The sequence below is a fragment of the Oncorhynchus nerka genome, linkage group LG11 (assembly GCF_034236695.1).
Source record: "Oncorhynchus nerka isolate Pitt River linkage group LG11, Oner_Uvic_2.0, whole genome shotgun sequence".
NCBI classification, from domain to species: domain Eukaryota; kingdom Metazoa; phylum Chordata; class Actinopteri; order Salmoniformes; family Salmonidae; genus Oncorhynchus; species Oncorhynchus nerka.
The window spans coordinates 20,421,767-20,437,671 of NC_088406.1; the positions used below are offsets into that span (position 1 = coordinate 20,421,767).

The 15,905-nt window shown below is 46.8% G+C and overlaps 1 protein-coding gene across 1 annotated transcript in view; it reads left to right on the forward strand.

The window, feature by feature from the left end:
- Positions 1 to 15,905, forward strand: part of LOC115136608 (roundabout homolog 2-like) — a 427,723-nt gene that overhangs the window by 289,722 nt on the left and 122,096 nt on the right. The window contains exons 3-5 of the mRNA XM_065024288.1: positions 9,234 to 9,391; positions 10,432 to 10,552; positions 10,816 to 10,954. Coding sequence (XP_064880360.1) covers positions 9,234 to 9,391; positions 10,432 to 10,552; positions 10,816 to 10,954 — 418 coding nt within the window. The remainder of the gene's footprint in view (positions 1 to 9,233; positions 9,392 to 10,431; positions 10,553 to 10,815; positions 10,955 to 15,905) is intronic.

Genomic DNA, 15,905 nt, shown 5'->3' on the forward strand with positions numbered 1-15,905 from the left:
AGTAAAGACTGTTGGGGGGGGGGGAACCACCATATGGGGAGCAGCAGTCAGAGTAAAGACTGTTGGGGGGGAACCACCATATGGGGAGCAGCAGTCAGAGTAAAGACTGTTGGGGGAACCACCATATGGGGGAGCAGCAGTCAGAGTAAAGACTGTTGGGGGGGAACCACCATATGGGGAGCAGCAGTCAGAGTAAAGACTGTTGGGGGGGAACCACCATATGGGGAGCAGCAGTCAGAGTAAAGACTGTTGGGGGGGTTGCAGCAGGGAATCACCATATGGGGGAGCAGCAGTCAGAGTAAAGACTGTTGGGGGGAACCACCATATGGGGGAGCAGCAGTCAGAGTAAAGACTGTTGGGGGGAACCACCATATGGGGAGCAGCAGTCAGAGTAAAGACTGTTGGGGGGGAACCACCATATGGGGGAGCAGCAGTCAGAGTAAAGACTGTTGGGGGGGGGGGGAACCACCATATGGGGGAGCAGCAGTCAGAGTAAAGACTGTTGGGGGGGTGGGGGAGCAGCAGGGTAAAGGTTGGGGGAACCACCATATGGGGGAGCAGCAGTCAGAGTAAAGACTGTTGGGGGGAACCACCATATGGGGAGCAGCAGTCAGAGTAAAGACTGTTGGGGGGGAACCACCATATGGGGGAGCAGCAGTCAGAGTAAAGACTGTTGGGGGGTTGGGGGAACCACCATATGGGGGAGCAGCAGTCAGAGTAAAGACTGTTGGGGGAACCACCATATGGGGAGCAGCAGTCAGAGTAAAGACTGTTGGGGGGAACCACCATATGGGGGAGCAGCAGTCAGAGTAAAGACTGTTGGGGGTTGGGGGGGAACCACCATATGGGGAGCAGCAGTCAGAGTAAAGACTGTTGGGGGGGAACCACCATATGGGGAGCAGCAGTCAGAGTAAAGACTGTTGGGGGGGAACCACCATATGGGGGAGCAGCAGTCAGAGTAAAGACTGTTGGGGGAACCACCATATGGGGAGCAGCAGTCAGAGTAAAGACTGTTGGGGGGGGGGAACCACCATATGGGGAGCAGCAGTCAGAGTAAAGACTGTTGGGGGGGGAACCAAGTGAAATTAAAACAATACAAATAATAACAAACAGAAATAGTAATGTACATGTTAACAACTGTAACAGTGATGCATGTCGCTGAGGTGGCGGCAGAGTAAAAGTCAGTGGGGGAGGCTGTCCCTAAGGAGAGCAGCAAGTAAGCTAAGCAAATGTCGAGGGAGTGTGGGGGGAGAATATCCATTGGGGGAGTAGCGAGGAGGGGGTTGGGGTGGCGGTGTGGAGGAGGATGGTAGAGGAGGAGGCCGGTCGCCAGACAGACCGGACAGATTTGTGCAACTGTTTCTCTGTGCTGACCTCTGACCCCATAGAGAGATATGAGGGGGTAATTTCTGCATCTGGATGGGGGGCAGAGGTTACCACTGGCCAGCTGGCCCAATGAGCTGTCCGGAGATACACAGAAATCTGCCACTGAGACAAATAGAGGCCCTTTCTCTATACCACGCTGCAATACATTATACTGCAGCCTTCAGCGTCTACAGCCAGTAATACACAACACTAATATGACTCCACAGATAGCTCTAGTATTTTTAGTGTAAAGTGACAGATATATTGCCTCTCTTGTCTAAAGGCACATGGTGGCATTGTAATAGCACTCTGGATGGATAGAGCAGAAAAAGCACTTCTTCCAAAGCACTGAATGAAATGCTGCTATCATAGCTCGGAGCTAGCTATTAAAATACACTCCAGGAACAGTATGTGTGCAGTGTTTTTTCCTATCAGTGTGTGAATAGGAGGTGGTGGGGCTGGATGGTGGTGCTGTAGAGTGGAATGGCTCCAGGTCTGAACATCAGTGCTGTAATCCCTGTGTGTTTCTCAGCCCTGACCTGTCTGGAAATGTATGCAGGGAGAGGGAGCCCTTTGCTGCATTGGATAGGAAAGAAATGTAATAACAAATAAACCTCTCACATGAGTAATTCAGATGGATGCCCTGTGGCTTTAAGAGAGGATGTGTACAGTTCAGTGTTTGTGTTTATGCCTGTGTGCTTGTGTGAGTGTGTGGGTGTTTGTGTGTCTGTCTATGTGTGTGTGTCTATCTGTGTTGTGTTCATTTGTCTCTATGAATGTGTGTTTTTGTATGTCTATGTGTGCATGCCTGTCTCATGGTAGTGTAGTTATATAAAACAGGAGGTAGGAGGTTTAGACACCAACCTGTAGCATTGTGACAGAGAGCCGGAGTGCACAGTCTTTGTGAAACAGCGTCAAACACAGCATGCTTGCTGGATGGCCCAGTCAAGGCTCCCCACTCATCTTGCCTCTACACCCATCTCTGTGTCTGTCTCCACCCACCACTCTGTAATTATGCTACAGTAGGTTGTAGTGTTGCTGGATGGCCCAGTCAAGGCTCCCCACTCATCTTGCCTCTACACCCATCTCTGTGTCTGTCTCCACCCACCACTCTGTAATTATGCTACAGTAGGTTGTAGTGTTGCTGGATGGCCCAGTCAAGGCTCCCCACTCATCTTGCCTCTACACCCATCTCTGTGTCTGTCTCCACCCACCACTCTGTAATTATGCTACAGTAGGTTGTAGTGTTGCTGGATGGCCCAGTCAAGGCTCCCCACTCATCTTGCCTCTACACCCATCTCTGTGTCTGTCTCCACCCACCACTCTGTAATTATGCTGCAGTAAACTAGTCTTAGGAGTGAGGACACTAGACTAGGAGTGAGGACACAGTTACTAGAGATAGACTAGGACTGAGAACACAGAGTTACTAGAGGTAGACTAGGAGTGAGAACACACAGTTACTAGATGTAGACTAGGACTGAGAACACATAGTTACTAGAGGTAGACTAGCAGTGAGAACACAGAGTTACTAGAGGTAGACTAGGAGGGAGAACACAGTTACTAGAGGTAGACTAGGAGTGAGAACACAGAGTTACTAGAGGTAGACTAGGAGTGAGGACACAGTTAATAGAGGTAGACTAGGAGTGAGGACACAGTTACTAGAGGTAGACTAGGAGTGAGAACACAGTTACTAGAGTTAGACTAGGAGTGAGAACACAGAGTTACTAGAGGTAGACTAGGAGTGAGGACACAGTTAATAGAGGTAGACTAGGAGTGAGGACACAGTTACTAGAGGTAGACTAGGAGTGAGAACACAGTTACTAGAGGTAGACTAGCAGTGAGAACACAGAGTTACTAGAGGTAGACTAGGAGTGAGGACACAGTTAATAGAGGTAGACTAGGAGTGAGGACACAGTTACTAGAGGTAGACTAGGAGTGAGGACACAGTTACTAGAGGTAGACTAGGACTGAGAACACAGTTAATAGAGGTAGACTAGGAGTGAGGACACAGTTACTAGAGGTAGACTAGGAGTGAGGACACAGTTACTAGAGGTAGACTAGGACTGAGAACACAGAGTTACTAGAGGTAGACTAGCAGTGAGAACACAGAGTTACTAGAGGTAGACTAGGAGTGAGGACACAGTTACTAGAGGTAGACTAGGAGTGAGAACACAGAGTTACTAGAGGTAGACTAGGAGTGAGAACACAGTTACTAGAGGTAGACTAGGAGTGAGAACACAGAGTTACTAGAGGTAGACTAGGAGTGAGAACACAGAGTTACCTGAGGTGGACTAGGAGTGAGAACACAGTTACTAGAGGTGGACTAGGAGTGAGAACACAGTTACTAGAGGTGGACTAGGAGTGAGAACACAGTTACTAGAGGTGGACTAGGAGTGAGAACACAGTTACTAGAGGTGGACTAGGGCTGAGAACACAGTTACTAGAGGTGGACTATGGCAGCATGTAGACTAATAGTTCCACAGTCTGCCCTTCCCACTCCACCACTGTTCCACAGTCTCTTTTCCCCACTCAGTCGCTGTTCCACCATGCAAGTTGCAACTTGACTCTTTCTCCTTTAAGTTTGAAAGTTGCCGCTGCGCCAGGTGCAGAGCTGCCTATTTACTGTGCTTTACCCCCTTCTGCTGCTACCCTCCACCCCACCCCTCTCCTGCTGCCTCCCTCCACCCCACCCCTCTCCTGCTGCCTCCCTCCACCCCACCCCTCTCCTGCTGCCTCCCTCCACCCCACCCCTCTCCTGCTGCCTCCCTCCACCCCACCCCTCTCCTGCTGCCTCCCTCCACCCCACCCCCTCCTCCACCCCACCCCTCTCCTGCTGCCTCCCTCCACCCCACCCCTCTCCTGCTGCCTTCCTCCACCCCACCCCTCTCCTGCTGCCTCCCTCCACCTCCACCCCTCTCCCTGCCTCCTCCTGCTGCCTCCCTCCACCCCACCCCTCTCCTGCTGCCTTCCTCCACCCCACCCCTCTCCTGCTGCCTTCCTCCACCCCACCCTCTCCTGCTGCCTCCCTCCACCCCACCCCTCTCCTGCTGCCTTCCTCCACCCCACCCCTCTCCTGCTGCCTTCCCTCCACCCCACCCCCCCTCTCCTGCTGCCTTCCTCCACCCCACCCCTCTCCTGCTGCCTCCCTCCACCCCACCCCTCTCCTGCTGCCTCCCTCCACCCCCACCCCTCTCCTGCTGCCTCCCTCCACCCCACCCCTCTCCCTGCCTCCCTCCACCCCACCCCTCTCCTGCCTCCCTCCACCCCACCCCTCTCCTGCTGCCTCCTTAGGTAGTTGGAGAAATAAATACATTTGTCAGCCGAGGGCGGATTCCTATTTTTCTGATATGTGTTTGTATGGCCTGCAGCCTGTCTGACAGATGTAGCCTTCGCAGGCAGAAGGGTATGCATATATAAATATGCCATATTAATCACCAGTAAGGACACAGGCAGGAATTTGGGCCTTATACCTCCATGGGAGGTGAGGTGTTTTTGGAGGGGTAAGAGCTGGGGTTATCAGGGGGATAGAAATGCAATTACGTCTGACATCTGCCCGGCGATATGGGCCTCCGTGCCCGTAAGCCCTGGAGTTAGAGCAAGAGTTCAGAACCTGTATATACACAGATCATACCAGACACACACACACACACACACACACACACACACACACGCGCACGCACACACACACACGCACACACACACACACACACAGCAAATACACACAAAAGCCACACACTTTCACAAACTGCACACACATCCAAGAAATGTACTGCTAATCAGTAGTGGCGCAAAGGCAGATGGTCAGTGGTAATCATCATGTAAGCAGAAATCCTAGAAAGATGCTTTGTACTTTCTTCAGTTGTATCCAATCAGGATTGAAGGTCAGGATTTGAATGTGGGTGTGTTTTCCCTGCTCGTTTCTTGTACATGCATCTGTTCAAGGCATTGTGTTGTTATTACAGGACCCAGAACCAACACACAGAACATAATCCTCTCACCTGAATACACATCATCTGTGTGAATGTGTGTACCTGTTGGGAGCTCAGTGTTTGGAAGTGTGTCTGTTTGAATGTGTGTACCTGTTGGGAGCTCAGTGTTTGGAAGTGTGTCTGTGTGAATGTGTGTACCTGTTGGGAGCTCAGTGTTTGGAAGTGTGTCTGTTTGAATGTGTGTAAGTGTTGGGAAGTGTGTCTGTTTGAATGTGTGTACCTGTTGGGAGCTCAGTGTTTGGAATGTGTGTCTGTTTGAAGTGTGTCTGTTTGTGTACCTGTTGGGAGCTCAGTGTTTGGAAGTGTGTCTGTTTGAATGTGTACCTGTTGGGAGCTCCTGTTGTTGGGGCTCAGTGTTTGGAAGTGTGTCTGTTTGAATGTGTGTACCTGTTGGGGGCTCAGTGTTTGGAAGTGTGTCTGTTTGAATGTGTGTACCTGTTGGGAGCTCAGTGTTTGGAAGTGTGTCTGTTTGAATGTGTGTACCTGTTGGGAGCTCAGTGTTTGGAAGTGTGTCTGTTTGAATGTGTGTACCTGTTGGGAGCTCAGTGTGTTTGTTTGAAGTACCTGTTGTCTGTTTGAATGTGTGTACCTGTTGGGAGCTCAGTGTTTGGAAGTGTGTCTGTTTGAATGTGTGTACCTGTTGGGAGCTCAGTGTTTGGAAGTGTGTCTGTTTGAATGTGTGTACCTGTTGGGGGCTCAGTGTTTGGAAGTGTGTCTGTTTGAATGTGTACCTGTTACAGTGTTTGGAAGTGTGTCTGTTTTGTGTACCTGTTGGCTCAGTGTTTGTTTGTTTGAAGTACCTGTGTCTGTTTGAATGTGTGTTTACCTGTTGGGAGCTCAGTGTTTGGAAGTGTGTCTGTTTGAATGTGTGTACCTGTTGGGAGCTCAGTGTTTGTTTGAATGTGTGTACCTGTTGGGAGCTCAGTGTTTGGAAGTGTGTCTGTGAATGTGTGTAGCTGTTGGGAGCTCAGTGTTTGGAAGTGTGTCTGTTTGCAGAGGTGTGTTTGTTTGTTTGTATAGAGGAGGGGCTTGGTAGCTTCTGCGATACTGTAAAACATGTGTACAAACACACATACATAATATAACATACACTTTGTCTAATAGATCTTGTTTCAATGTCTGGACAAAAAACACTTGGCCGCCACATTCAAACAGGTCTCTGTTTGTGATGGAAACAGAGGAACCAGGCAGGCTGAGGCTCCAGTCTGTCTGTCTGTCTGTCTGTCTGTCTGTCTGTCTGTCTGTCTGTCTGTCTGTCTGTCTGTCTGTCTGTCTGTCTGTCTGTCTGTCTGTCTGTCTGTCTGTCTGTCTGTCTGGTCTGTCTGTCTGTCTGTCTGTCTGTCTGTCTGTCTGTCTGTCTGTCTGTCTCTCTCTCTCTCTCTCTCTGGGGCTGGCTAATTACAGCAGCTCATGAGTGCAAAGTGCTGCATCCTAGCTGGACCAATAGGAGGGACCCCCACCGTAGCCACTGCTCTATACCTCTCTCACAATCCGTCTCTCTCTCGATCTGTCTCCCTTGCTACCTCCCTCTCCCTCACTCCCTCCAACCAGAGAGAGGAGCTCTCTTTGTGTACTCTCTCCTCCCAGTCTGAGAGGATTTCATTTGAATTCGTGTCACACAAAGTCCCCCTATGTACCCTGTTTCCATACCCTGAAAAATTGAGTTGAAAGCTTTTTCCCTCCCCCTATTCCCTCCCTCCCTTCCTAAATAAATAAATAAACAGACCTAGTGGGCCTTGTAGAGTAGAGGAGAGCAGAGGAGAACAGAGGAGAGGAGAGCAGAGGAGAACAGAGGAGAGGAGAACAGAGGAGAGGAGATGAGAGGAGAGGAGAGGAGAGGAGAGGAGAGGAGAGGAGAGAGAAGAGAAGAGAAGAGAAGAGAAGAGAGGAGAGGAGAGGAGAGGAGAGGAGAGGAGAGGAGAGGAGATGAGAAGAGAAGAGAAGAGAGAGAGAGAAGAGAAGAGAAGAGAAGAGAAGAGAAGAGAAGAGAAGAGAAGAGAAGAGAAGAGGAGAGGAGAGGAGAGGAGAGGAGAGGAGCGCACTGGGACCTATTATACCACTAATCCAACCCCTTCTCCCTGTGTGTGTGTGTGTGTGTGTGTTTGTGTGTGTGTGTGTGTGTGTGTGTGTGTGTGTGTGTGTGTGTGTGTGTGTGTGTGTGTGTGTGTGTGTGTGTGTGTGTGTGTGTGTGTGTGTGTGTGTGTGTGTGTGTGTGTGTGTGTGTGTGTGTGTGTGTGTGTGTGTGTGTGCAGGCAAGCACCACAGGGAATTTGCACAAGAACCTGTGGTGCTGCCCTTAATTTAGCTCTCCTCAAACATCCCCTTCTTCTTCTTTTATCCATCACACATGTCCCCAGATACAGGCTGGAATCACCACCCGACATGACGGAATTCCTCATTTGGAATTCTGTGGATTTGGTTTGGGTTAAGCAGGAAAATGTCAGCTTGAGTGCGCCCAGCATGTTCTAGAATGATCCCAAGTTTGTGGCTTTAACAAGCAGCCTGAGCTTTTAAGGTAATCTTTTCTCTGTGAAGCAGCTCTTTATATCTGTTAAGTGGTTCAGTGTTTTCTGTAACACTGCAGAGCAGAAGGACATTTGCTAATATACACTATGTATACAAAACCTTGATCTTTCCATGACATAGACTGACCAGGTGAATCCTGGTGAAACTATGATCCCTTATTGATGTAATGTGTTAAATCCACCTCAATTAGTGTAGAAGGGGAGAAGACAGGTTAAATAAGGATTTTTAAGCCTTGAGATTGAAACATGGATTGTGAATGTGTGTCATTTAGACTGTGAATGGGCAACACAAAATATTGAAGTGCCTTTGAATGGGGTATGGTAGTAGGTGCCAGCTGTACTGGTTTGTGTCAAGAACTGCAACGCTGCTGGGTTTTTCATGCTCAACAGATTCCCTTGTGTATCAAGAATGGTCCACCACCCGATGAACATCCAATCAACTTGACACAACTGTGGGAAGCATTGGAGTCAACATGGGCCAGAATCCCTGTGGAATGCTTTCAACGCCTTGTAGAGTCCATGCCCTAATGAATTGAGGCTGTTCTGAGGGGAAAAGAGGGGGAAAAGGGGGTGGGGGTGCAACTCAATATTAGTAAGGTGTTCCTCAGTGTAGAAGACACTGATACTGGTGTAGTCTCTAGTAACTAATGGGGGTTGAGGTGTGTTAACATGTGCAGCCATTGTGTGGTTGATAATGAGCAGGCCTGTTCTGTGTGTATGACAGAACACTAGACAGGCTGAGAGGGGATCTGTGTGACGAAAGGGCTACCTGAGAGGGATTAGATAGCGGGGAACATTGTTTGCCAGACCGCCCATGGTCAGTGTGTGTGTGTGTACTATGCCCATGGTACTGAGCAGTGCTGCGCCCCTGTGAGCTCGGTGATGTGAATGACACCATGCTTTAGGGCATTCTGTGTGTTCCTGTGAGCTCTGTGATGTGAGTGACACTGTGCTTCAGGGCATTCTGTGTGTTCCTGTGAGCTCTGTGATGTGAGTGACACCGTGCTTCAGGGCATTCTGTGTGTTCCTATGAGCTCTGTGATGTGAGTGACACCATGCTTCAGGTTATTCTGTGTGTTCCTGCCTCCGCTGGGACCTCCATTAACTCCAATCAGCTGCTACTTGTGCTAGACCAGTCAGATGATATTTAACATCTCAGTTTAATACACATCAGGCTGATCCCCCCCATGCACTCACCACACACACGGACACAGACATTGCAAGTCATTGCGTAAAGTGTTCACAGAGACACCTAGCTAAGTATTTGATCAGATAAAGTGTTTTGTCATTGCAGAGTCTTCTCCCCAAGCTCACCCTCCCTCCATCTCTCTCTCCTCTCCCTCTTTCTCCTCAGTGCTGCGTGATGACTTCAGACAGAACCCTACAGACGTGGTGGTGGCAGCGGGGGAACCGGCCATCCTGGAGTGTATCCCCCCTAGAGGTCACCCTGAACCAACCACCTACTGGAAGAAGGACAAAGTACGCATCGAAGACAAGGAGGACAGGATCACCGTAAGTACTACTACTAACTAACCACATAATACTAACTATCCATGTACTACTAACTAACCACATAATACTAACTAGCCATGTACTACTAACTAACTAACCAGGTACTACTAACTAACCACATAATACAAACTAACCAGGTACTACTAACTAACCACTTAATACTAACTAACCATGTACGACTAACTAACCACATAATACTAACTAGCCATGTACTACTAACTAACCACATAACACAAACTAACCAGGTGCTACTAACTAACCACTTAATACTAACTAACCATGTACTACTAACTAACCACTTAATACTAACTATCCATGTTCTACTAACAAACCACATACTATTACTTAACCACAAAATACTAACTAACAACTTAAAAATAACTAACCATGTACTACTAACTAACTACCCATGTACTACTAACTAACCACATAATACTAACTAACCATGTACTACTAACTAAATAACCATGTACGACTAACTAACCACATACTACTAACTAGCCATGTACTACTAACTAACTAACCATGTACTACTAACTTACCACATAATACAAACTAACCAGGTACTACTAACTAACCACACAATACTAACTAACCATGTACTATTAACTACCCATGTACTACTAACTAACCACATAATACTAACTAGCCATGTACTACTAACTAACTAACCATGTATTACTAACTAACCACATAATACGAACTAACAACTTAACAATAACTAACCATGTACTACTAACTAACTACCCATGTACTACTGACTACCCATGTACTACTAACTAACTAACCACTTAATACTAACTAGCCTAACTAACTATGTACTACTAACTAACCACATAATACTAACTAACCATGTAACTACAAACTAACTAACCATGTATTACTAACTAACTGCATAATACTAACTAAGCATGTAACTACTAACTAACCATGCACTACTAATTAACCATGTACTACTAACTAGACGCTAACTACTAACCACCCCCTGGTCATAGGCCCGTGTGAGGTATGTAGATCAACTTGTTTCCTTGTGTCCTCAGATCCGAGGAGGGAAGCTGATGATCTCCAACACCAGGAAGAGTGATGCTGGCATGTTCATCTGTGTTGGCACAAACATGGTGGGAGAGAGAGACAGTGAGACGGCTCAGCTGACTGTGTTTGGTAAGCATCAATGTATGGCAGTGTTCTCAAACGCGTTTTACATACGTTTTCTCATGACCCACCAATTAAACAAAGTCCTTCATGTACAGTAAGCCACTGAAACAGTCAATGTTATATTATACTGATATACTGAACTGAACCACTCTATGACTATTGCTGTCTCTCTCTCTCTCTCTCTCTCTCTCTCTCTCTCTCTCTCTGTCTGTCTCTCTCTCTCCCCCCTCTCTGTCTCGGTCTCTCTCTGTCTCTCTCTGTCTCTCCAGAGCGTCCCACCTTCCTGCGTCGGCCCATCAACCAGGTGGTCCTGGAGGAGGAGGGGGTAGAGTTCAGGTGCCAGGTGCAGGGAGACCCCCAGCCCAACGTACGCTGGAGGAAGGATGATGTTGATGTACCCCGTGGGAGGTAAGACCCAATAAACCAACCAATGTTTTTCTGATCAATTTGATGTTATTTTAATGGACAAAACATTTGCTTTTCCTTCAAAAACAAGGACATTTCTAAGTGATCCCAAACTTTTTTGGTAGTGTATATTCTTTAATAACTTTGTCATCCCTTGGCCCCCCTTTCACTTCTCCATCAGTAGTACTGAGTGTTTTATCCTGTATTGTTGAGGTGCCAGCCTGGCCTCCTCTACCACACTATAGTTTACATAGACTAACTCAGGACGAGTGATCAATGTCAGAATCTCTCTATCTCTCTTTCTATCTCTCTTTATCTCGCTCTCTCCCTCGCTGTCTAATGATAACTCTACAGGAGAAACAGGACTGCTGCCAGCCCTCTCTCTCACCTGCCCGTATCAGCCTGCCAGCCAGCAGGCATTAAACAGGACCATTAGGCTGTTCACAACACTCATTAACCACACAGGGTAACCCTGCTAGCAGCTAGACAAACACACTGTGCCCCCATAGCTCTGTCTGTCAATCAGTGGTCAGCCAAGGGAGACAAAGCGGTCTCATTGTCTATACCAGAGGCCGGAGGCTGCAGACAGACGGACAGACAGATAGGCAGGGTATCTATGTGTGCCAACTGAGGACATGACCCTGGGAGTGTATGTGTGTTCAGGTGCAGTTGTACAGGTGAGCCCTTGGCACATAATCCCTCAATCGCACGACACAACAATAAACCTGTTCGCCCTTTCTGAGAAAGAGAGAAAAACAGAGCGAGTCACACCGGCCCTGTGTGATGTGTATTTGTCATAGTTTATACAGAATACTGTACTACTCTGCTTCTTGTCAAATGTCTTTTCTTCAACTAGTGCCAGCAGTGATGGTGTTCTATTGGCCCTCTGCTCCCACTGCCCACTGTGTCTCAGTCACTGCACATAGAGTCAACAGCAGGGCTGTGTCACTACCAGGGTTCAAAGAGACTGGCCTGTCCAACTTTAGGGTCACTCACTGCTAAGGTCACCACATTAAACACAGACTAATGGACGTTTGTCAAGGCTAGCTGCTATCTGCTCTGTTTGTGTCTGATAAGGTCAGGGTTCATAGGGTAGGGTTCATGAGCTGAGCTAGACCAAATAGACACAACTAACTTACTCGCTCATGTCTTTGATGTAACTTTGGTTCAGGAAATTAGATATTATTCATTATGACACATTAATTAACAGACTCATGAGTTTAGTAACATAAGATACATCCTGGAACACGATTTTCTCTGTTGCTTCTTCGTTTCCTGTGTCTTGCCTTTGAAGTCCAGTTATATTTGGAGGAGAAAGTACTGAACATGGGAAGCAACGGTAGCTGAATGATTAGATGTTCACAATCACGGTGTTTATAATTACATTCCCATGTTGTATTTGTTTCCAGTCTATCGGTTCTCCTTTGAAGCAGACTGGCTGAATGTGTGAAGACTGGATGATTGTGTGAAGACTGGCTGAATGTGTGAAGACTGGATGAATGTGTGAAGACTGGATGAATGTGTGAAGACTGGATGAATGCGTGAAGACTGGATGAATGTGTGAAGACTGGATGAATGCGTGAAGACTGGATGAATGCGTGAAGACTGGCTGAATGTGTGAAGACTGGATGAATGTGTGAAGACTGGATGAATGTGTGAAGACTGGATGAATGTGTGAAGACTGGATGCATGTGTGAAGACTGGATGAATGTGTGAAGACTGGATGAATGTGTGAAGACTGGATGAATGTGTGAAGACTGGATGAATGCGTGAAGACTGGATGAATGCGTGAAGACTGGATGAATGCGTGAAGACTGGATGAATGTGTGAAGACTGGATGAATGTGTGAAGACTGGATGAATGTGTGAACACTGGATGAATGTGTGAAGACTGGATGAATGTGTGAAGACTGGATGAATGTGTGAAGACTGGATGAATGCGTGAAGACTGGCTGAATGCGTGAAGACTGGATGAATGTGTGAAGACTGGCTGAATGTGTGAAGACTGGATGAATGTGTGAAGACTGGATGAATGTGTGAAGATTGGATGAATGTGTGAAGACTGGATGAATGTGTGAAGACTGGCTGAATGTGTGAAGACTGGATGAATGTGTGAAGACTGGATGAATGTGTGAAGACTGGATGAATGTGTGAAGACTGGCTGAATGTGTGAAGACTGGATGAATGTGTGAAGACTGGATGAATGTGTGAAGACTGGCTGAATGTGTGAAGACTGGATGAATGTGTGAAGACTGGATGAATGTGTGAAGACTGGATGAATGTGTGAAGACTGGCTGAATGCGTGAAGACTGGATGAATGTGTGAAGAGTGTATTATTTTCAGTTGGACGTTCTCTGCTGTCTTTGGGAGAGCAGTCGTTTTATTGAAGTCGGTATCTTTCCCCACTCTGCAGCTTATCTGCAATTACAACATCAAACACACTGCCTGTCTGACAGACAGAAACTCAGTGTATTCCAGTTTGTCTGCAGATAATGATGCATTCTGTGCCTTCAGAATATCTTCTTTTATTAATACTTGTTCCACATTTTGTTGCTACAGCCGTCATTCAAAATGTATTCAATTCATGTTTTTCGCCTCAGCCATTTACACAGAATAACCCATAATGACAAAGTGAAAACATGTTTTTAGACATTTTTGCAAATGTATTAAAAATGAAATACAGTAATATCTTATTTACATAAGTATTCACACCCCTGACTCATGACTTTTAGAAGCACATTTGGCAGTGATTACAGCTGTGAGTCTTTCTGGGGTCTCCTAGAACTTTCCACACTTGGATTGTATAACATTTGCATATTTAGCTTATCAAAATTCTTCAAGCTCTTGTCAAATTGATTGTTGAACATTTAATCAACATTTAGTCATAGATATTGAAGAAGATTTAAGGCAAAAAAGTAACTCGGCCACTCAGGAACATTTACTGTCTTCTTGGTAAGAACTCCAGTGTAGATTTGGCCTTGTGTTTTAGGTTATTGTCCTGATGAAATGTGAATTCATCTCCCAGTGTCTGGTGGAAAGCAGACTGAACCAGGTTTTCCTCTAGGATTGAACAGCATAAAAACAGCATACACAGCACATTATGGTCTTTCTCCTGCATTTCAAAGACGATGGTACAAAAATATTTTTTGCTTTGTATTATCTTTTACCAGATCTATTGTGTTATATTCTAATACATTATTTTCACATCCCACAAACTTCAAAGTGTTTCCTTTCAAATAGTACCAAGAATATGCATGTCCTTGCTTCAGGTCCTGAGCTACAGGCAGTTAGATTTGGGTGTGTCATTTTAGGCGATAATTGAAAAAAGGGGACGGATCCTTAAGAAGATGTATTAGTTTTATAATCACCACTGGCCTCATGGTGAAATCCCTTTGCTGTTTCCTTCCTCTAAGGCAACTGAGTTAGGAAGGACGCCAGTATCTTTGTAGTGACTGTAGTGTAATCTATAGTGTAATTAATAACTTCACCATGCTCAAAGGGAAATTCAAAGTCTGGTCATTAAAAAATCATGTTAAACACTATTATTCCACACAGAGGGAGTCACTACATGTAACACTGACACCAGAACCAGAGCCAGCCCTGAAAGATGCAACCATGCTGCGTGTATGTGCCTGTGCTTGTGGGTAAGGCTGATGTGCATGTCGGCTTAGTGTGTGTGTGTGTGTGTGTGTGTGTGTGTGTGTGTGTGTGTGTGTGTGTGTGTGTGTGTGTGTGTGTGTGTGTGTGTGTGTGTGTGTGTGTGTGTGTGTGCGTGTGCGTGTGCTTTTGCATGTGTGTGTGTCAGTGGTGGTCCTCACCACGGAGGAAATGAAAATGAAAGATCCCAAAAGATCAACCACTTTGATGTGAGGAGAGGCTACTGTTTACTGTTCATCAGAAAAGGTTACACTGTCCTTATTAATATGATAAGCTGCAGAAAGAAAGACAATTAGATCCCCCCTTCTCTCCCTTTTATACATGTCTTGCTGCCCCCCTGTTGGCATAGACTAGAGCAGTGTGTGTGTGTCTGTGTGTGTGTTTCAAAGGATGATTGCTGGAGCCTCAGCTGAGTAAACAGCTCTTTAATGTGCTCAGTGGCTCTAGCTGTCTCTCAGGCTAACACAGACACTGGCACACAGACACAGGTCCTGGCATGGGGTAAAGCAGGGATAGGGTGGTCAACAGAGGCTTAGTAGCACATTTACAAGGTTGTAGTGTATGTTGTTGTATTAGAGTAGGGTAGCTTTAACGCTGGTATAAGACAAATACGGTATGAACTAGATCTGTAGATCTGTGGAACTTGTGTATAACTTCCATATGGCTGGAAGAGGGAGGTTTCTATACATCATTCAGTAATATGGAGAGGACGGAGCTCATGGAAATCAGTCTGCCACATCTGCGAGCCAGGATGGGAGGAACAGAAAGCTCATTTTTTCCAGGCGGGAGAGATTCAGAAGAATCAACTATAGCGAGCCCCAAATCCCAGAGAACAAACTTGGACAGGGTGTGTTTCATCTCCCAGCTCTCTCTGTGTGGCCCAAATCCCTTTCTCCCTCTCTCTCCCTCCCTCTGACCCCTGTGCCCTCCTCTTATCTGAATCCCACCACCCCAGCAGCCCATCTGTATTCAGCCTGTCAGTCCCCCGACCCCAGAGCTACAGCCCCCCAATACCCCACACTGCCTTTCAATATCCACCCTGTCCTTTCTAATATAGCTTTGTCTCTGCATGTGTGTGTGCGTGCTTCTTCATGTGTGTGTGTGTGTGTGTGTGTGTGTGTGTGTGTGTGTGTGTGTGTGTGTGTGTGTGTGTGTGTGTGTGTGTGTGTGTGTGTGTGTGTGTGTGTGCGCGCATGCATGTATACGTGTGCTTGTGTGTGTGTGTGTGTGCGCGCGTGCGTGCGTACGTGTGCGTGTGTGTGCGTGTGTGTTACAGAGGTGTGTTGTTAAAGACAGGG